Source organism: Dendrobates tinctorius, unplaced genomic scaffold (assembly GCF_039654945.1).
Source record: "Dendrobates tinctorius isolate UK_male_01 unplaced genomic scaffold, ASM3965494v1 ptg000016l, whole genome shotgun sequence".
In the NCBI taxonomy this organism is placed as follows: domain Eukaryota; kingdom Metazoa; phylum Chordata; class Amphibia; order Anura; family Dendrobatidae; genus Dendrobates; species Dendrobates tinctorius.
The window spans coordinates 56,052,783-56,075,636 of NW_027361684.1; the positions used below are offsets into that span (position 1 = coordinate 56,052,783).

The 22,854-nt window shown below is 41.9% G+C and overlaps 1 protein-coding gene across 2 annotated transcripts in view; it reads left to right on the plus strand.

Moving 5' to 3' along the window:
• ADGRG2 (adhesion G protein-coupled receptor G2) overlaps positions 1 to 22,854 on the plus strand; it is a 231,688-nt gene that overhangs the window by 195,858 nt on the left and 12,976 nt on the right. For both annotated transcript variants that reach the window (XM_073565881.1, XM_073565882.1), the window contains 3 exons: positions 4,350 to 4,449; positions 10,667 to 10,947; positions 15,551 to 15,652. In XM_073565881.1, the coding sequence (XP_073421982.1) occupies positions 4,350 to 4,449; positions 10,667 to 10,947; positions 15,551 to 15,652 (483 nt within the window). The remainder of the gene's footprint in view (positions 1 to 4,349; positions 4,450 to 10,666; positions 10,948 to 15,550; positions 15,653 to 22,854) is intronic.

Here is a 22,854-nt window from a genome sequence, read left to right on the forward strand (position 1 = left end):
ACCTGCAAATTCAAGAATAATCTACGTAGATTTATCGCTGTAGACTTATTTGGCATAAAGCCCGACTGATCCGAATGCACCAAACCCTGAACCACACCTGCCAACTGGCCGGCCAAAACCTTAGCCAAAATCTTAACGTCCGCCGACAACAATGAAACCGGCCTATACGATTCCGCCAATTCCGGGTCCTTTCCTTCCTTTAAAATGACTACTATTCTCGCCTCTCTCATGGAGACCGGCAGCTCTCCCACCCTTAACGCCTCCTCAAAAACTTTTTTTAATTTGGCCACCGAGATGTCCATTAAATTCTTATATATCTCAACCGGTAGTCCATCAGCCCCAGGAACCTTGTTATTAGCCATTGACATAATAGCAGAGCTAATCTCCTCCTCCGTTATAGGTTCCTCCAACCTTCCCCTATCATCGTCCCCAATCCTAGGCAGTTTCGCCTTACCCAGGAAACTTTCAATATTCCCCATTATATCTCCCACCCCTGACGTATACAGCTGCTCATAAAAACTTTTAAACTCCCCTAAAATATCCTCTACTTCCGTCAATACAGTCCCCTCTCCCGTTCTTAGTTTGTATACATGCCCCGATTCCCTCTGTGCAGCAGCTACCACCGAAAGTAAGTGTCCCACTCTTTCCCCATCCTCAAAAAACTGTACTTTCTGAAAAGCTCTTTTTCTCTCCGCCTTTTTTATATATAGCTTATTAACCGCTTCCTGAGCTTCTTTTAAACTACATTTAGTTATCTCTGATGGGTCCGACACCATATCCCTTTCTACTCTTTCCAAATCCTCTATGATCTCCTTATCTTCCAACCTAGTCTTGGATTTACATCTAGAAATTTCCCTAAAAAGAATACCCCTCAGAAAAGCTTTCATTGCGTCCCACACCACCCGCCCCTCCACACTTCCCTCATTAAACTGCCAGTACTCTGTGATTTCCTTCTTAATGATATCCATATCAATATGTTCAAGCCACAAGGGGTGCAATTTCCATCCCACTCCCCGTCTATGCCTCCCATCTGCCCGTCTAATCAAGAGCTCTATAGGCCTATGGTCTGAAATCACCCTCGGCAGATATTCAATTCCACAAATCATACGCGTCATTAAATCATTTCCCAGTGCCAGGTCAATCCTGGAGAGGGAGCCATAAGTTGCCGAATAACAGGAGTAACAAACCACGCTCTCATTCCTCACCCTCCAGAGGTCCACCATCCCCATCTCCGTCATATAATTCCCAAACTTAAACAGTTTTTTAATACCTTTGCTTGAATCTTTCTTATGTCTATCCCACCCTTCATCCATCACATTATTGACACCTCCAATGATTAACATGGGAAACCCCATAGCCCTTTTATACAATTCAAATATTTCTTGTACCTTTTTCCCGGAATATGGGGGTGGGAAATAAACAGCCGCAAGACACAGTGACTGCCCATAGAGTTTACAGAATAATAGAACATATTGCCCATCCCTATCTATATGGCACTCAATTTCTTCAAAGGGCGTGGACGCCCCAATCAACACCGATACCCCCCTAGCATACGAGGAGTACGTAGAATGGTAAGACCTCCCTATCCACCTTCTTTTTAGCACATCTACTTTTTCTGCAAGCAAATGCGTCTCTTGGAGACAGATGACATCCGGGCCCCGTTTTCTCATATATTCCATTATTGCCGTTCTCCGGTTCCCCTCCGACAGTCCAACTTATATTCCAGCTAACGACTTTAATTGTGTCTCTCACCATGATACCTCCCAAGTACCAATTCCCGACCCCTGAAAATAGGACACTGTTCCCAGCAATTTGTAAGTCTCATTTCCCCGCAACAATCCCCAAACCTACCCTCCCAACTCCCCCCACCCCATATTCTTTAACACAGTAACCCATAACAATCCGCTGTTGTCGTTCACCTCTCTTATCAGAGAGTAGGTAGTCCAGCGTCTAGCTACCTCTTCCGGAGTACCTTAATCCGCTGTTACTAAAACACCTCCCCAGCCCCTCCGCATATAAGACAACATTTTGACAATAAGTCCTCCGGAAACCACGATAAATTGTGAACTCAAAGTCCAAAGGCAGCAATATGGCAGCAACTTCTTCACTTCCGGCCTCATCCCTTCACTTCCCTCTTTCTTTATTAGCCGAGAGCTTCTGCTGATTTAAGTCCAGCCACTTAGTGGCGTCTTCTGGTGTTGGGAAAAAATGAACCGTCCCCAGTGCTACAACTCTCAATTTCTCTGGGTAGAGAGTAGAGTACACCAATTTCAAATCTCTCAGTCTCCTTTTAACCCCTCCATAGCTCATCCTCTGTTTTTGTACCTCAGCCGAATAGTCTGGGTAAATAGAGATCTTCTGGCCATTAATACACATGTCTTCAGCCGTACGCGCACACCTCAATATGGCATCTCTATAGTTCAGGATCTTGGCAAGGACCATACGAGGGGGGGATCCCATCGGAAGGGGTTTCATAGGAACTCGATGAGCCCTTTCCACCACAAACATCTTAGACAGGTTATCACCACCTATCTTGTCCAGGAGCCATTTTCCAATAAATTTTGTAGTGTCATTTCCTTCAGTCTTCTCAGGGATACCCACTAATCTTACATTGTTCCTCCGTGAACGATTCTCCAGATTATCAGTCTTATTAATCAGAGCAGCACATTTTTGCAAACACTGAGTGTGGGCCTTTTGCATTTTAGAGATATGGTCTTCCAACACACTCACTCTCTCCTCCACCTCTCCCACTCTCTTATCCATTTTGCCCATGTCTTCCTTTATTGTAGTAACTTCTGCTATAGTTCCATCCACTCTGAGTTAACGTTGTTATCGCAGTTTTGCATGATCTGATCAGCTCATAAATGTCCCGCAAAGTGGGCTCCCCTATAACCAGCTCCTCCACATTCTCTTGTTCCACACCATCATTCCCCCTTCCATCTTCTTCCCCCTCCGGCCCCCCCTGTACCGTATCATCCTCAGAGCCTTCTCCTTGCTCATTCCTCCGTTCTCCAGCCTGTTCCTTCTTCTCTTCAGCCATCTCTTGCCGTGCTCCCTCCATCCAGGCATATTTCTCCAGCTTGGCCGCCACTTCTAGCCTCTTTGCATAAGAGGCATTTGCCGCGTCCGCTCTCTCAGCCGCCTCCACGCTGTCGGCGCCATCTTGGGTGCGGATCCCCGCTCCTGCCTTGGCGTCCTGCTGCCTTCTCCTGACCATCGCTGCAGCTCCGCACCACTTCACCCGTCGGGGCCGACCTCCTGAGTCCCTTCTCAGCCGCCCAGAGATTCACCAGCCTCCAAAGGGGTCCTATCGTCAGGATAATTGCCAGTCTCAACGGAGGAGCTCCAGAAGTCGACCGCTCACATCAGGTGCTAGGCCACGCCCCCCCCGACTTGACCCCTTTAATGCAAAAAAATAATTCAAACAATCAGTCTTCTTCTGAGACAGTCACGGTAGGAAAAACTCATTGCTTATAATCATACTATAATTACTCATGAAGTGCATCCAACAAAGAAGTAAGAGGACCCCTCCAAAATCCGACAGAAAGAAATGGAGGAAAAGGGGATTTAATGAATGAAAAAACAGCAAATTTTATTGAAAACCTATTAAAAGTCCAAAATAATTAAAACTACAAGAAATCCAGGTGTATGTGATTATGTACTTCTGGATTTCTACTTGTAGTTTTAATTATTTTGGACTTTTAATAGGTTTTCAATAAAATTTGCCTTTTTTTATGTATTGGATCATTTTTTTTCTCCAGTTTATTTTTACAGGGTGAGCCATTTATATGGATACACCTAAATAAAATGGGAATGGTTGGTGATATCAGCTCCCTGTTTGTGGCACATTAGTATATGGGAGGGGGGAACTTTTCAAGATGGGTGGTGACCATGGCGGCCATTTTGGTTCCAACTTTATTTTTTCTAATGGGAAGAGGGTCATGTGACACATCAAACTTATTGAAAATTTCACAAGAAAAACAATGGTGTGCTTGGTTTTAATGTAACTTTATTCTTTCATGAGTTATTTACAAGTTTATGACCACTTATAAAATGTGTTCAAAGTGCTGCCCATTGTGTTGGATTGTCAGTGCAACCCTCTTCTCCCACTCTTGACACACAAAATGGCTGACTTCAAAATGGCTGCCATGGTCACCACCCATCTTGAAAAGTTCTCCCCCTCCCATATATTAATGTGTCACAAACAGGAAGTTGATATCACCAACCATTCCCATTTTATTTAGGTGTATCTATATAAATGGCCCACCCTGTACTATCATCATACCATGTAGATTGTGAGAGGAGTAGTCTTAATTTTCTTCTTACATTCATGCTTTGTCCCATCCCAGGAGCTCCTGCTGTGGTCGTGGCAATAATACTTGCAGTCAACAAAGACTTGTATTTTCTCAAAATAAGTGGAAAATATCCGAATGGATCAGCAGATTACTTGTAAGTTGAGATAAGCATGCTTTAATTTAGCTGCTGATGCAATTTAATGTAATAGTGTTACCTCCAAGGATTGAATCTTAAGGAAGGTAATGGGTTGGCAGAGAAATGCACCATTTCTTTAGTGTGAAAATGGCATGCATTCATGTTGTTGTTTGTTGTAATCTTGGTTGAATTTTATTTACCGTATATACTCGTGTGTAAGCCGACCCCCCCTAAATTTGCCACAAAAAACTGGGAAAACTTATTGACTTGCGTATAAGCCTAAGATGGAAAATGCAGCAGCTACTGGTAAATTTCAAAAATAAAAACACATACCAATAAAAGTAAAATTAATTGAGACATCAGTAGGTTAAATGTTTTTGTATATCCATATTGAATCAGGAGCCCCATATAATGCTCCATACAGTTCAAGATGGCCCCATAAGAGGCTCCATACAAAATACATCCCTTATAATGCTGCACAAAGGAAAATAATGTCCCATATGCTGCCCCATAAAGGTTATGGCCCCATAAGATATTCCATAGATTATGCTCCCATAAAATGCTCCATAGATTATGCCCCCATATGCTGCTCCATAGTTTATGCCCCCATATGCTGCTCCATAGATTATACCCCCATATGCTGCTCCATAGATTATGCCCCCATATGCTGCTCCATAGTTTATGGCTCCATAGTTTATGCCCCCATATGCTGCTCTATAGTTTATGCCCCCATATGCTGCTCCATAATTTATATCCCATATGCTGCTCCATAGATTATGCCCCCATATGCTGCTCCATAGATTATGCCCCATATGCTGCGCCATAGATTATGCCCCCATATATTGCTGCTGCCGCTGCAAATGAAGAATAGAAGACATACCTTTCGTCGCTGGGGGCCCGGTGCCGGTGTCCTGAGCAGGCGATGACAGGTTCTGATGTCACCGCTGGCTCAGGACCCCGGCACTGGCGATATTTACCGATCCCCGCTCCATGGTTGCACGTCGCTCTGTCCTCTCCTCCACGTCCTGTCAGTGACGTTCAGGCAAAGGACATGGCGCGCACTAACTACGTCACCGCGCCCTCTGACCTGAACATCACAGACAGAGGACGCGGAGAGGACAGAGCAGCGCGCAGCAATGGACCCGGGACAGGTGAATATAGCATATATTTACCCCCTCCTGGCGCGTTCTCTGCAGCCCCCAATCCGCGACAGTTGCTTAGTCGTCGCGGCAACACGGCCGCATTGCTTATTGTACAGGCACATTACAGCCGTTAAAGGCATCACTGCTGCGTTGCTCATTACACAGGCACAGTCCTGTACATATTCTGGAGTACAATACATTAGGTAATTAGGTAACAGTAGAACAGTGACTGCAGCTCTGGGTGTAACTTGCGTACAATACATTAGGTCACAGCAGAAAAGTGAATGCAGCTCTGGGTGTAACTGGAGTACAATACATTAGGTAAGATCTAAACAGTGACTGCAGCTCTGGCTGTAACAGGAGTATAATACATTAGGAAAGAACAGAATGGTGACTGCAGCTCTGTGTGTAACTGGACTACAATACAATACGTAAAAACAGAACAGTGACTGCAGATCTGGGTGTAACTGGACTACAATACATTAGGTAAAAGCACAACAGTAACTGCAACTCTGGGAGAAACTGGAGTACAATACATTAGATAACAGCAGAACAGTGACAGCAGCTCTGGGTGTAACTTGCATACAATACATTAGGTGACAGCAGAAAAGTGAATGCAGCTCTGGGTGTAACTGGAGTACAATACATTAGGTAAGATCTAAACGGTGACTGCAGCTCTGGCTGTAACAGGAGTATAATACATTAGGAAAGAACAGAACGGTGACTGCAGCTCTGTGTGTAACGACTACAATACATTAGGTAAGAGCAGAACAGTGACTGCAGATCTGGGTGTAACTGGACTACAATACATTAGGTAACAGCAGAACGGTGACTGCAGCTCTGGGTGCAACTGGAGTACAATACATTAGGTAACAGCAGAATGGTGACTGCAGCTCTGGGTGTAACTGGACTACAATACGTTAGGTAAAAGCAGAACAGTGACTGCAGCTCTGGTTGTAACAGAAGTACATTAGGTAACAGCAGAACAGTGACTGCAGATCTGGGTGTAACTGGAGTACAATACTTTAGGTAACAGCAGAACAGTGACTGCAGCTCTGGGTGTAACTGGACTACAATACATTAGGTAAAAGCAGAACAGTGACTGCAGCTCTGGGATTAACTGGAGTACAATACATTAGATAACAGCAGAACAGTGACAGCAGCTCTGGTTGTAACTAACATAGTAACATAGTTATTAAGGTTGAATGTAGACTTTAAGTCCATCTAGTTCAACCCATATCCTATCCTAACCTGCCCTAACATGTTGATCCAGAGGAAGGCAAAAAAAACCCATGTGGCAAACAGTAAGCTTCACACTGGGGAAAAAAATTCCTTCCCGACTCCACATATGGCAATCAGACTAGCTCCCTGGATCAACGCAATATTAAGGAAACTAGTGTATATACCCTGTAATATTATACTTTTCAAGAAAGACATCCAGTCCCTTCTTAAATTTTAGTAGAGAATCACTCATTACAACATCATATGGCAGAGAGTTACATAGTCTCACTGCTCTTACAGTAAAGAATCCGCGTCTGTGAGTATGCTTAAACCTTCTTTCCTCCAGACGTACTGTAGAGGACCCCCCCTTGTCGCTGTCACAGGTCTAAGAGTAAAAAGATCATTAGAAAGGTCTTTGTACTGTCCCCGCATATATTTATACATTGTAATAAGATCACCCCTATGCCTTCGATTCTCCAAACTAAATAACCCCAAGTGTAATAACCTGTCTTGGTGTATTGCAGACCCCCTAGTTCCCTAATAACCTTGGTCGCTCTTCTCTGCACCCGCTCCAGTTCAGCTATGTCTTTCTTATAGACCGGAGACCAGAACTGTACACTGTATTCTAAGTGTGGTCGCACTAGTGACTTATATAGAGGTAAAATTATGTTCTCCTCATGAGCATCTATGCCTCTTTTAATGCATCCATTATTTTATTTGCCTTTGCAGCAGCTGCCTGACACTGGCCACTAAATGTGAGTTTGTCGTCCACCCATACACCCAGGTTTTTTTCAGTGACAGTTTTGCCCAGTGTTTTACAATTAAGCACATAATTATACATCTTGTTTGTTCTACCCAAGTGCATGACCTTACATTTATCCCCATTAAAGCTCATTTGCCATTTATCAGCCCAAGCTTCTAGTTTACATAAATCCTCCTGTAATATAAAATTGTCCTCCTCTGTATTGATTACCCTGCAGCATTTAGTGTCATCTGCAAATATTGAAATTCTACTCTCTATGCCCCCTACAAGGTCATTAATAAATATTTTAAAAAGAAGCGGGCCCAAAACTGACCCCTGTGGTACCCCACTGCTAACCGTGACCCAGTCCGAGTGTGCTCCATTAATAACCACCCTTTGTTTCCTATCCCTGAGCCAGCTCTTAACCCGCCTACACATATTTTCCCTTATCCCCATTGTTCTCATTTTATGTATCAACCTTTTGTGTGGCACCGTATCAAAAGCTTTTGAAAAGTCCATGTACACCACATCCACTGCATTCCCTTGGTCCAGTCCGGAACTTACCTCTTCATAAAAGCTTATCAGATTAGTCTGACAGGAACGGTCCCTTGTAAACCCATGTTGATATTGCGTCATGAGGTTATTCTTCTCCAGATACTCCAGTATAATATCTCTCAGAAAACCCTCCAGGATGTTACCCACAGTTGAGGTTAAACTTACTGGCCTATAATTTCCAAGTTCAGTTTTTGTCCCCTTTTTGAATATTGGCACCACATTTGCTATACGCCAGTCCTGTGGTACAGACCCTGTTATTATGGAATATTTAAAGATTAAAAATAATGGTCTATATATGACTGTGCTTAATTCCTGCAGTACTCGGGGTGTATCCCATCCGGGCCCGGGGATTTGTCAATTTTAGTGATTTTTAGACGCCGCCGTACTTCTTGCTGGGTTAAGCAGGTGACATTTAATGGAGAATTTTTATCCCTGATCATGTTATCCGTCATGGGATTTTCTTGTGTAAATATTGTTGAAAAAAAGTCATTTAGCATATTGGCTTTTTCTTCATCCTCATCCACCATTTCACCCAGACTATTTTTAAGGGGACCAACACTATCATTTTTTAGTTTCTTACTATTTATGTAGTTATAGAATATTTTGGGATTATTTTTACTTTCTCTGGCAATGAGTCTCTCTGTCTCAATCTTTGCTGTCTTGATTTGCTTTTTACAGAATTTATTTAATTTTCTGTATTTATTTAATGCCTCATCACTACCTACTCGCTTTAATTCTCTAAATGCTTTATTTTTATCTCTTATTGCACCCCTTACAGTTCTATTTAGCCATAGTGGTTTCCTCCTATTTCTTGCATGTTTATTCCCATACGGTATATACTGTGCACAGGTCCTATTCAGGATGCTAATAAACGTCTCCCACTTTCTTTGTGTATTTTTATGTCTCAGGATATCGTCCCAGTTAATTGCACCAAGATCATCTCTCATCCGTTGGAAATTTGCTTTCCTGAAGTTTAGTGTCCTTGTAACCCCTCTACAACACATCTTATTAAAGGATACATGAACACTTATTAATTTGTAATCACTATTACCCAAGTGACCCCCAACCCTTACATTTGATATGCGGTCTGGCCTGTTGGTTAATATTAGGTCTAGCAGTGCCCCCCCTCTTGTTGGGTCCTGAACCAGTTGTGAAAGGTAATTGTCTCTCATAGTTGTCAAAAACCTATTACCTTTCCTGGAACTGCAGGTTTCGGTTCCCCAATGTATTTCAGGGTAGTTGAAGTCCCCCATAATAATGACTTCTCCTTGAGTCGCTGCTTCATCTATTTGCTTTATGAGGATATTCTCTGTTGCTTCCATTATTTTTGGAGACTTATAACAAACCACTATCAGTAATTTATTATTTCCCCCCCCCTCCCCTTATCTCCACCCACAGGGACTCTACATTTTCATTAGATTCATATATATTATCACGCAGGATGGGTTTTAAGGATGATTTTACATATAAACACACGCCTCCCCCTCGCTTATTTGTACGGTCATTTCTGAACAGACTATAGCCCTGTAAATTAACCGCCCAGTCATGGCTCTCGTCCAGCCATGTCTCAGATATCCCCACCATGTCATTATTATGTTCCAACAACATTAACTCCAATTCCTCCATTTTGATGGCGAGGCTTCTGGCATTAGTATACATGCACTTTATGTATTTCTCTGTACCTCTATTCTTTCTTAAATTATTAACTGTTCTAACTGGAGTACAATACATTAGGTAACAGCAGAACAGTGGCTGCAGCTCTGGGTGTAACTTGAGTACAATACATTTGGTAAGATCTGAACAGTTACTGCAGTTATGGCTGTAACAGGAGTATAATACATTAGGTAAGAGCAGAACAGTGACTGCAGCTATGGGTGTAACTGGACTACAATACATTAGGTAAAAGCAGAACAGTGACTGCAGCTCTGGGATTAACTGGAGTACAATATATTAGGTGACAGCAGCTCAGGGTGTAACTGGAGTGCAATACATTAGGTAACAGCAGAACAGTGACTGCAGCTCTGGCTGTAACTGGAGTACAATACAGTAGGTAACAGCAGAACAGTGACAGCAACTCCGGTTGTAACAGGAGTATAATACACTAGATGGTGGCCCGATTCTATCGCATCGGGTATTCTAGAGTCTCTGTGAAAATAAAAAAGAAGATGGGACCGGAAGATGCTGGGAGCGTGGTGAGAGGAGAGAAAGAGTCCGGGGGCCGTCGCGAGGTGAGTATATCACTATTTTTTATTTTAACAGAGACTCTAGAATACCTGATGCGATAGAATCGGGCCACCATCTAGTCCAAATATATTAATAGAAATGAAATTTTCCTGAATACGCCAATATCTTCCTTTCTAAGTTGTGCAAATAAAGGAGCATGTCAGAATAAGTTATCTAAAGTGGCAGGCCAGTAATCCAAGGAGCCAGATAAAACTGTGCTGTTTTGTACTTCTGCTTTGACTGATATTCTTAATAACAGAGAATTTCCTCCTAACAGCATTTTGTACATTTGTGTTCTCAGTGTTATTTCTCTATAATAGACAGTTTGCTTCTATTTCTTTCCTGTCTACAGCTGCTGGGTGAATGACATTGTATTCTGGATCACAATAGTTGGCTATTTTGGTATAATCTTCCTGTTGAACGTCAGCATGTTCGTTGTGGTCCTTATACAGCTGTGTCGCATCAAGAAGCAGAAACAGCTGGGCTACCAGAGGAAGACCACCTTCCAAGACCTGCGCAGTGTGGCCGGAATTACTTTTCTCCTGGGCATCACGTGGGGGTTGGGCTTCTTTTCATTTGGCCCTGGGAGAACAGCTTTGATGTACCTTTTTACTATATTCAACAGTTTACAAGGTCAGTCCTTTTAGGTTGTCTGACATGTTGAAATGATTGTCTGCTGTGTGGGTGCCTCTGTAACCCCAGTACATAGCACTCCTATAGAGCTATCATCCCCCACTAGCTCTCCAGAATTGTCCGCACCCAAATTTTGCATAGGATTTTCTTTTATTTTGATGCAGCTGTTTTTCTTTATTTGGATAATTCTGTACCTTTAATAAAAAAATTAATATACTGAACCTGCAGATCAACCAGCAGGCAGCATGGTATAGAGATTGGAAATGTGTGCTCGGTAACTCCTGCACCTTCTGGATTTAAGACGCCAGTGGGCAATAGCTGTAAGTAGTGTTGAGCATTCCGATACCGCAAGTATCGGGTATAGGCCGATACTTGCTGTATCGGAATTCCGATACCGACTTCCGATATTTTTTCAATATCGGAATTCGGCATCGGAATCGGAAGTTCAAAGTTGATTGACAGCCTGACGTCATCATGATGCGCGGTGTGTGCGCATCATGATGCGCCGTCATTTCGGGCCTTCCGGGGGTCTCTGCCGGCCTGCCGGGGGGCTGTGTGGACTGCCCGGGGTCTGTACCGGCCTGCCGGGGGGCTGTGCCGGCCTGCCGGGGGGCTGTGCCGGCCTGCCGGTGGTCTGTGCACCCTGTGGGGGTCTGTACCGGCCTGCCGGGGGGCTGTGCCGGCCTGCCGGTGGTCTGTGCACCCTGTGGGGGTCTGTACCGGCCTGCCGGGGGGCTGTGCCGGCCTGCCGGGGGGCTGTGCTGATGTCCGGGGGTCTGTGCAAGCATCGTCCGATGGGACTACAAGTCCCATCTGGCGATGCCTGCTACCATGACAGTGATTGACACATTAGCCAATGATGGGACAGTAGTAGTCCCATCATCCGGCTAATGTGTTAAATGTTAAAAAAAAAAAAAAACTACATACATACTACATACATACTACATGCATGCTACATACATACTACATACATACTACATGCTACATACATACTACATGCTACATACATACTACATATATACTACATGCATGCTACATACATACTACATGCTACATACATACTACATATATACTACATGCATGCTACATACATACTACATGCTACATACATACTACATGCTACATACATACTACATATATACTACATACATACTACATACATGCTACATACTGCATGCTACATACCTACTACATGCATGCTACATACATACTACATACATACTACATACATACTACATACATGCTACATACCACATATATACTACATACATGCTACATACATACTACATACATACTACATACATGCTACATACATACTACATATATACTACATGCATGCTACATACATACTACATATATACTACATGCATGCTACATACATACTGCATGCTACATACATACTACATACATACTACATGCATGCTACATACATACTACATACATACTACATACATGCTACATACATACCACATATATACTACATACATGCTACATGCTACATACATACTACATACATGCTACATACATACTACATATATACTACATGCATGCTACATACATACTGCATGCTACATGCATGCTACATACATACTACATACATACTACATACCACATATATACTACATACATACAATACATTCATACAATACATACATAGACATACAGTACATATAACATAGAGTAACATACTTACCAATACTTGTCACATTGTTCCCCGAAGCCATTGTCTTTTCCGGAATAAATATTAACATAACAAACCACAAAAATACTCACCCACGATCCGAAGCAGTCCACGAGTGTGTCCCACGACGATCTTGGGTAGAGAACTGCAGCATCAGATGATGCTGCCGTTCTCTACGGGCTGCAGGAATCCAATGACGGAAGGTAGGTATCCTTCCGCACTGTAATCCTCCGCCACTTAAAAAAAAAAAAAGTCCCTAGTCTCACTTTATGCCATTGCTGTGTGGGAATTTCCCACGCAGCAATGGCATAAAGTGAGACTAGGGACTTTTTTTTTTTAAGTGGCGGAGGAATACAGTGCGGAAGGATACCTACCTTCCGTCATTGGATTCCTGCAGCCCGTAGAGAACGGCAGCATCATCTGATGCTGCAGTTCTCTACCCAAGATCGTCGTGGGACACACTCGTGGACTGCTTCGGATCGTGGGTGAGTATTTTTGTGGTTTGTTATGTTAATATTTATTCCGGAAAAGACAATGGCTTCGGGGAACAATGTGACAAGTATTGGTAAGTATGTTACTCTATGTTATATGTACTGTATGTCTATGTATGTATTGTATGAATGTATTGTATGTATGTAGTATATATGTGGTATGTATGTAGTATGTATGTAGTATGTATGTAGCATGCATGTAGCATGCAGTATGTATGTAGCATGCATGTAGTATATATGTAGTATGTATGTGGTATGTATGTAGCATGTAGTATGTATGTAGCATGCATGTAGTATGTATGTAGTATGTATGTAGCATGCATGTAGTATATATGTAGTATGTATGTAGCATGTAGTATGTAGCATGCATGTAGTATATATGTAGTATGTAGCATGCATGTAGTATATATGTAGTATGTATGTAGCATGTAGTATGTATGTAGCATGCATGTAGTATATATGTAGTATGTATGTAGCATGTAGTATGTATGTAGCATGCATGTAGTATATATGTAGTATGTATGTAGCATGTAGTATGTATGTAGCATGCATGTAGTATATATGTAGTATATATGTAGTATGTATGTAGCATGTAGTATGTATGTAGCATGCATGTAGTATATATGTAGTATGTAGCATGCATGTAGTATGTATGTAGCATGCATGTAGTATGTATGTGGTATGTATGTAGCATGTAGTATGTAGCATGCATGTAGTATATATGTGTTATGTATGTTGCATGTAGCATGCATGTAGTATGTAGTATGTATGTGGTATGTATGTAGCATGCATGTAGTATGTATGTAGTATATATGTGGTATGTATGTAGCATGTAGTATGTATGTAGCATGCAGTATGTATGTAGCATGCATGTAGTATGTATGTAGTATATATGTAGTATGTATGTTGCATGTAGTATTTATGTAGTATGAATGTAGCATGTATGTAGTATGTAGTATGAATGTAGCATGCATGTTGTATGTATGTAGCATGTATGTAGCATGTAATTATTTTTTTTTTTTTTTTTTACATTCAACACATTAGCCGGATGATGGGACTACTACTGTCCCATCATTGGCTAAAGTGTCAATCACTGTCATGGTAGCAGGCATCGCCCGATGGGACTTGTAGTCCCATCGGACGATGCCTGCACAGCCCCCCGGAGCCTGCACAGCCCCCCGGCAGGTCGGCACAGCCCCCCGGCAGGCCGGCACAGCCCACCGGAGCCTGCACAGACCACCGTCAGGCCGGCACATCCCCCCAGCAGGCCGGCACAGACCACCGGAGCCTGCACAGACCCCCTGGCAGGCCGGCACAGCCCCCCGAAAGGCCCGTACAGACCCCAGAGAGGCTGTACAAGGCAAAAACAGGGTTTTTCTTATTCCGATACCGGAAGTCCCATAGACTTGAATGGGACTTCCGGTATCGGAATCGGCGATACCGATACTTTTTTTAAAGATCGGCCGATCCATTCCGATCCGATACTTTGAAGTATCGGACGGTATCGCTCAACTCTAGCTGTAAGCAATCGCTGTATGTATTTTTGTAGGAATGGAGGAGCAAGGAAATCAGCATACGGGTGTGACACAAGTAATGAGGTGAATAAGTGTATATAAATTATTCCACACCAAGTGATACACAGGACAGTGATGGCAAAAAAAAAACGGACAATCGGTATAATGACAAGAGGAAGAGACAAAAAACTGACCAATCAGAAAAGCCCACTGTAAACAAAATATATTAAAATAGAATTACGCATTATTATGTATCATAAAAGCAACTATAAGAATACAAAAATACATAAATACAGGGGCGCACACCCAGAATTTAGTAAAAAAAGCATATCATGGGGAGTCAATTATACATAATGGCATAATGCCAGTACTTGTATAAATATGTAATATATATGTATTTATACAAGTACTGGCATTATACCATTTTGTACAATTGACTCCCCGGGTTTTTTCAAATTCTGGGTGTGCACTCCTGTATTTATGTATTTTTTGTATTTTTATAGTTGCTTTCATGATCCTTAGTAAAGGTTAATTATATTTTAATAAATTTGTTTATACTGGGCTTTTCTGGTCGGTCAGTTTTTTGTCCTTCTTCCTATATAATTTTATAGGAAAGCTGTCAGTCATTAATAAGACCGCCCACCGGACCCTTAATCTCAGAATGAGCAAACATTGAAATTTGTGAATTACACGTTTTGCTGAATCTTTTTTATACAATATTATCCCTCAATCTGCTCGGCATCTCCTGCTGCCTGCTGATCGGACAACATGGTCAGTCACACAGAATCCTTAGTACCTCAGTTTCCAAAACAATCAGAATGGCCCCAGTGTGAAAGATTACAATCTGTGTACAGCTCTTAAAAATATTTTGCTGCTGTTATGTGCAACAAGAATTAATTGGCATGCTTCTTTTCTAGGATTCTTCATATTTTTCTTCTACTGTGTAGCAAAGGAAAATGTCCGCAAGCAGTGGAGGCGTTATCTTTGCTGTGGAAAATTTAGGTTGGCTGAGAATTCAGGTAATGCTTTTAATGACCACGCTAGTTGCCTCCATTTTAATACTAGCTAATATCTACTATGTATAGCATGCCTGTTTCTTTAAACAACTTTGACACATTTGTCGATTTTTTTTTTTTTTTTTTTTTTTTTTTTTTTTTTAGGAAAATGCATACATTTTCTGGCTAAAAGACCTTTTTACAATAGAATTTCATTAAAAATCGATGTATTACAGTACACAGCAGACCAAAGAATGAGTTAAAAAGGACCCTTAACCAATTACCGTATATACTCTAGTATAAGCTGAACCAAGTATAAGCCGAGGCACCTAATTTTACCACAAAAATTTGGGAAAACTTATTGACTCGAGTATAAGCCTAGGGTGGGAAATGCAGCAGCTACTGGTAAATTTCAAAAATAAAAATAGATACCCATATAATGCTGCATATAGATGATGATGGCAGAGCTGTATGTCATAACACCTATGGCATCTGCAGCTATAGGTCACCAGGGGCGATATTCTCTTGGGTCATGTTCTTTTTCTTCCCTTGCATGATGCCTCCTGCTTTTGATTGGTCAACGTCAAGTAGGGGAAAATTAACTGCCCCCAGAGAACACTATCTGCTAATGTCCCCCTGTTCTTTGCAAAAATTAGAATCTAATCTTTACAGGCTAATAGCGCCACAAAGGAGATGAGAAATTAAAAATGATTTATTCAGCTCTGCAGCCACTAGTCACTCATGTGGCCAGTTTAACATACTCATATTGGTGAAAGGTCCTCTTTAAGGCCGCAGACAGACGGCCGTATTTGTCATGCAATGTTCGCATCACAATCCTCGGACTGGCCCGTCCTCTCTCCTGACCTGAGCGTGACAGTGTGATGTATTTCTATGCAGCTGTCACGCTCAGGTCCAGAGAGCCAATGGGTCAGTCCGAGGATTGTGATACGATCCTCGCACAAGAAATACGGCCGTCTGTGTGCTCTTTAACTGTGAATCTGTCAGTGACATAGAAGTGAAGACATTATTGTGGCTTTCTTAAAGATTACATTTACCAATAAACTTTTCTCTGTATTTGTAGCTAGATCCTGCATTTAAAGAGGTTGTTTAGAATTAGTATAAACATCTGTTTGTTTTTTTTCCAGACACATTAATTTTAGCCATGAGCTGTGTCTGGAAGTGCAGCTATGCTTCAGAAAAGGGCATGTCTTCTCGTAAGAGTACCACTGTTTCTGGAAAAAAAAATCTTTTTTTTATTCTAGACAATTCCTTTGATCTCTAAACTAAATTTTGCAAATTCTGTGTTTTACATCATATTTGCCACCTTTGCTGTAAGGCTGTGTGCACACGCTGCGGATTGTGGTGCGGATTCATCCGCGTGGATTTTGTAAAATCCGCAGGTGAAACCGCAGGTCAAAAGACCTGCGGATTGCTCTGCGGTTTTTCATCTCCTCAATGGAGGAGTTGGCAAACCGCAGCAGAATCCGCAGAAAGAATTGACATGTCAATTCTTTCTGTGGATTGAAAACCGCAGATAATCCGCGCGGAAAATTCCTCACCGTCTGCGCTGCGGTTTTTGATTCCCATAGGGAATCATGGTACTGTACACCGCAGCAAAGACTGCTGCGGGTCCGCAGCGGCCAAATCCGCTGCGGAACCGCAGCAAAATCCGCAGCATGTGCACACAGCCTAAAAGTTTCTCTTGTTGTTTTTTTTATTATTATTTATTTTGAGCCTCTGGTAGCCCAGAATTTTCACACTTTTCACATATACTGGTAGAATATTAATTAAAAAATAAAAATAGATATTAAACTATTTGATTTCTCATCGTAGACACCTGGCACAAGTGAATTAAATTAAACATTAATATCACTGACTAAAAGTGTGATGTGACCCAAACAGAAAATTAGATGCACCACACATCCTTAAAGTAAAAGTGTACTCTGTGCAGAGGGCACAAATACAATTTAAACCTATGTTCTAAATATCTTTGTAAAATCATTAGACCTGGAAAGACCAAAAAAATCTGGTTTTATGCTGGAAAATTCAAATCTGGCATGTATCACTTAAAGTAACAATACCTTTGATACAACTACATATCCCAGACCGCATACTGTTTTTATTTTTAGGGATGAAACATTGTACTTTACATTAATAGTAAATTTAAAGTGATTTGATGAATTTATTAACCCCTTTACACCATGGTCATTTTTCTTTTTTTCCTCCTCTTCTTCCAAGAGCCATAACTTTTTTATATTTCCGATTTCCATTAATATAGCCATATGAGAGCTTGTTTTTTGCAGGACGAGCTGTGCTTTTGAACGACACCATTGATTTTACCATATACAGTGCGTTGCGAAAGTATTAGGCTCCCTGGAACTTTTAAACCTTTTCCCACATATCATGCTTCAAACATGAAGATACCAAATGTAAATTTTTGGTGAAGAATTAACAACAAGTGGAACACAATTGTGAAGTTGAGCGAAATTTATTTATTTTAATTTTTTGTGGAAATTAAAATACTGAAAAGAGGGGCATGCAATATTATTCGGCCCCTTTAACCCCTTCACTACCAAGGGTGGTTTGCACGTTAACTCCCGGGCCAATTTTTACAATTCTGACCACTGTCCCTTTATGAGGTAATAACTCAGAAAAGCTTCCATGGATCCCGGTGATTCTGACATTGTTTTCTCGTGACATATTGTACTTCATGTTAGTGGTAAAATGTCATTCAAATAACTTGCGTTTATTTGTGAGAAAAACGGAAATTTGGTGAAAATTTTGAAAATTTCGCAATTTTCCAACTTTGAATTTTTATGCCCTTAAATCACAGAGATACGGCACACAAAAAACTTGATAACTAACATTTCCCACATGTTTACTTTACATCAGCACAATTTTGGAACCAAAATTTTTTTTTGTTAGGAAGTTATAAGGGTTAAAAGTTGACCAGCGATTTCTCATTTTTACAACACCATTTTATTTTTAGGACCACATCACATTTGAAGCCACTTTGAGGGGTCTATATGATAGAAAATACCCAAAAGTGACACCATTCTAAAAACTGCACCCCTTAAGGTGCTCAAAACCACATTCAAGAAGTTTATTAACCCTTTAGGTGCGTCACAGGAATTTTTTTGAATATTTAAAAAAAAAAAATGAACATCTAACTTTTTTTCACAAAAAAAATACTTCAGGTTCAATTTTTTTTATTTTACCAAGGGTAACAGGAGAAATTGGACTGCAAAGGTTATTGTGCAATTTGTCCTGAGTAGGCTGATACCTGATATGTGGGGGGGAACGACTGTTTCGGAGCATGGCAGAGCTCAGAATGGAAGGCGCGCCGTTTGACTTTTTCAATGCAAAATTGTCTGGAATTCAGATCGGACGCCATGTCACGTTTGGAGAGTCCCTGATGTACCTAAACAGTGGAAACCCCCTACAAGTGACCCATTTTGGAAACTAGACCCCCAAGGAACTTATCTAGATATGTGGTGAGAACTTTGAACCCACAAGGGCTTTACAGAAGTTTATAACGTACAGCGGTACAATTAAAAAATCATATTTTTTCCACAAAAATGATCTTTTCACCCCAATTTTTATTTTCCCAAGGGTAACAGGACCCTAAAAGTTATTGTGCAATTTGTCCTGAGTACGTGGATACCCCACATGTGGGGGTAAACCACTATTTGGGCGCATGGCAGAGCTCGGAAGGGAAGCAGCGCCATTTGACGTTTTTTGCTGGAATTGAGATCGGACATCATGTCGCGATTGGAAAACCCCTGATGTACCAAAACAGTAGAAGCCCCCCACAAATGACACCATTTTGGAAACTAGACCCCCTAGGGAACTTATCTAGATGTGTGGTGAGAACTTTGAACCCCCAAGTGCTTCACAGAAGTTTATAACGCCCAGGCGTGAAAATAAAAAAATATTTTTTTTCCACAAAAATGATATTTTTGCCCCCAAATTTTTATTTTCCTAAGGGCAACAGGAGAAATAGGACCCCAAAAGTTGTTTTGCAAATTGTCCTGAGTAGGCTGATACCCCACATGAGGGCGTAAAACACTGTTTGGGTGCATGGCAGAGCTTGGAAGGGAAGGAGCACCATTTAACTTTTTCAATGCAGAATTGGCTGGAATTGAGATCAGACACCATGTTGCGTTTGGAGAGCACCTGATGTGCGCAAATAGTGGAAACCCCCAATTCTAACCCTAACCCTAGCCCTAACCCTAATGGGAAAATGGAAATAAATACATTTTTTAAATTTTATTATTTTTCCCTAACTAAGGGGGTGATAACGGGGGGTTTGATTTACTATTTATGGAGGTTTTTATGTTTGGCGGCTGTCGCACGCTAAAAGACGCTTTTTATTGTAAAAATAGTTTTTGCATCACCACATATTGAGAGCTATAATTTTTCCAGATTTTGACCCACCGAGTCATGTGAGGTCTTATTTTTTTGCGGGACGAGTTGACGCTTTTATTGGTATCATGTTCGGGCATGTGACATTTTTTGATCGCTTTTTATTTCGTTTTTGGGACGCAGAATTTACAAAAACCTACGTTTCATGAATTTCTTTTGGGTGGTGCGTTTACGCCGTTCCGAGTGTGGTAAAATTTATAAGGCGGTTTTATTCTTTGGGTCAGTACAGTTACAGCGATACCTCATTTAGGTAGTTTTTTTATGTTTTGGCGCTTTTATGCAATGAAAACAATTTTATATAAAAAATAATTATTTTTGCATCACTTTATTCTGCGAGCTATAACTTTTTTATTTTTTCGCTGATGATGCTGTATGGCAGCTCGTTTTTTGCGGGACAAGATGACGTTTTCAGCGGTACCATGGATATTTATATGCGTCTTTTTGATCGCACGTTATTGCACTTTTTGTTCGGCGGTATGATAATAAATCATTATTTTTTGCTTCGTTTTTTATTTTTTAAGGGATTCGCTTAAGGGGTTAACTATTGGGACCGTTTTATAGGGCGGGTCGTTACGGACGCGGTGATACCAAATATGTGTACTTTTATTGTGTTTGTTTTTTTATTTCCAAAAAATGAATTTATTGGGGAATATTTTTTTTTTTTTTAATTTATTTAGCGATTTTTTTTTTTTTTTTTTTTTTTAATTATTTTTACACTTTTTTTTTTTTTTTTTACTTTATTACAATGTCCCAGCGGGGACATAACTGTCCTGTGACAGATCGCTGATCTGTCACATCAGAGATCACTGTGACAGATCAGCGATCTGTCACAGGCACTGCACAGGCTTCCTCATGCCTGCGCTTTGCAGGCACTGAGGAAGCCAGCTTCCTGCAGGCCCCCAGAGGTCCCCGTCGCCATATTGGATCCAGGGACCTGCAGGAAAGGAGTCCCCCACAGCAACGCTGCACATTGCGCTGCCGTGGGGGGCTCAGGGAAGCAAGGAGGGAGCCCCCTCCCTGCCGATGCTTCCCTTTAACCCCCGGTACACCGCGATCGTGTTTGATCGCGGTGTGCAAGGGGTTAACGTGTCGGGGGCGGTTCGTGACCGCCCCTGACACATTGTGCCGGGTGTCAGCTATGATAATTAGCTGACACTCGGCAGCGATCAGCGGCGCTCACCACGTGGGCGCCGCTGATCGCGGTGACGTAATATTCCGTCCATGGTAATTAGGTCCAGGGTCACATGGACGGAATATTACGTCAATTGTAGGTAAGGGGTTAAATTAATACTTTGTTGCGCCACCTTTTGCTGCGATTACAGCTGCAAGTCGCTTGGGGTATGTCTCTATCAGTTTTGTACATCGAGAGACTGAAATTCTTGCCCATTCTTCCTTGGCAAACAGCTCGAGCTCAGTGAGGTTTGATGGAGATCGTTTGTGAACAGCAGTTTTCAGCTCTTTCCACAGATTCTCGATTGAATTCAGGTCTGGACTTTGACTTGGCCATTCTAACACCTGGATACGTTTATTTGTGAACCATTCCATTGTAGATTTTGCTTTATGTTTGGGATCATTGTCTTGTTGGAAGACAAATCTCTGTCCCAATCTCAGGTCTTTTGCAGACTCCAACAGGTTTTCTTCAAGAATGGTCCTGTATTTGGCTCCATCCATCTTCCCATTAATTTTAACCATCTTCCCTGTCCCTGCTGAAGAAAAGCAGGTCCAAACCATGATGCTGCCACCACCATGTTTGACAGTGGGGATGGTGTGTTCAGGGTGATGAGCTGTGTTGCCTTTATCGTTTGGCATTGTTGTCAAAAAGTTTGATTTTGGCTTCATCTGACCAGAGCACCTTCTTCCACATGTCTGGTGTGTCTCCCAGGTGGTTTGTTGCAAACTTTAAACAACACTTTTTATGAATATCTTTGAGAAATGGCTTTCTTCTTGCCACTCTTCCATAAAGGCCAGATTTGTGCAGTGTTCGACTGATTGTTGTCCTATGGACAGACTGTCCTACATCAGCTGTAGATCTCTGCAGTTCATCCAGAGTGATCATGCGCCTCTAGGCTGCATCTCTGATCAGTCTTCTCCTTGTTTGAGATGAAAGTTTAGAGGGACGGCCGGGTCTTGGTAGATTTGCAGTGGTATGATACTCCTTCCATTTCAATATGATCGCTTGCACAGTGCTTCTTGGGATGTTTAAAGTTTTGGAAATCATTTTGTATCCAAATCCATCTTTAAACTTCTCTACAATAGTATCACGGACCTGCCTGTTGTGTTCCTTGGTCTTCATGATGCTCTCTGTGCTTCAAACAGAACCCTGAGACTATCACAGAGCAGGTGCATTTATACGGAGACTGTCACATGGACCCGTCCTGTGTGACATGACCCGCAGGCCGGTAACTAAAACGACAAGACACGGGGGAAGGGAAACAGTTACAATGGTGGGCCCTGCGATAGGGAACGGGGACGAGGAGACCTCCTGCACTCCCCTGAGTCAGTGTCCCTCACACTCCTAACATTCCCTAGGCTGGTTCCGCATCGGGCGCCGATCAGGATACCTGTCACCCTAGCACACTCTACACCTATCCCTTGCTAGGGAGCTGGGTGGTGCAGGCACTGGCCCCACTGCTGTACTAATACATACCAGGGAAAAATACAAAGAGGAAAACACCACTTAGCTTTGCTCTGTTGCTATTGCTCCCAGAAACAGAGACCACCACCAGAATGCAGCTTTCCTCAAGAATAGCTACTACTTCTCCAAGCTTTGTCAGAGCTGCAAGGAAGACCTCTCTGTAATT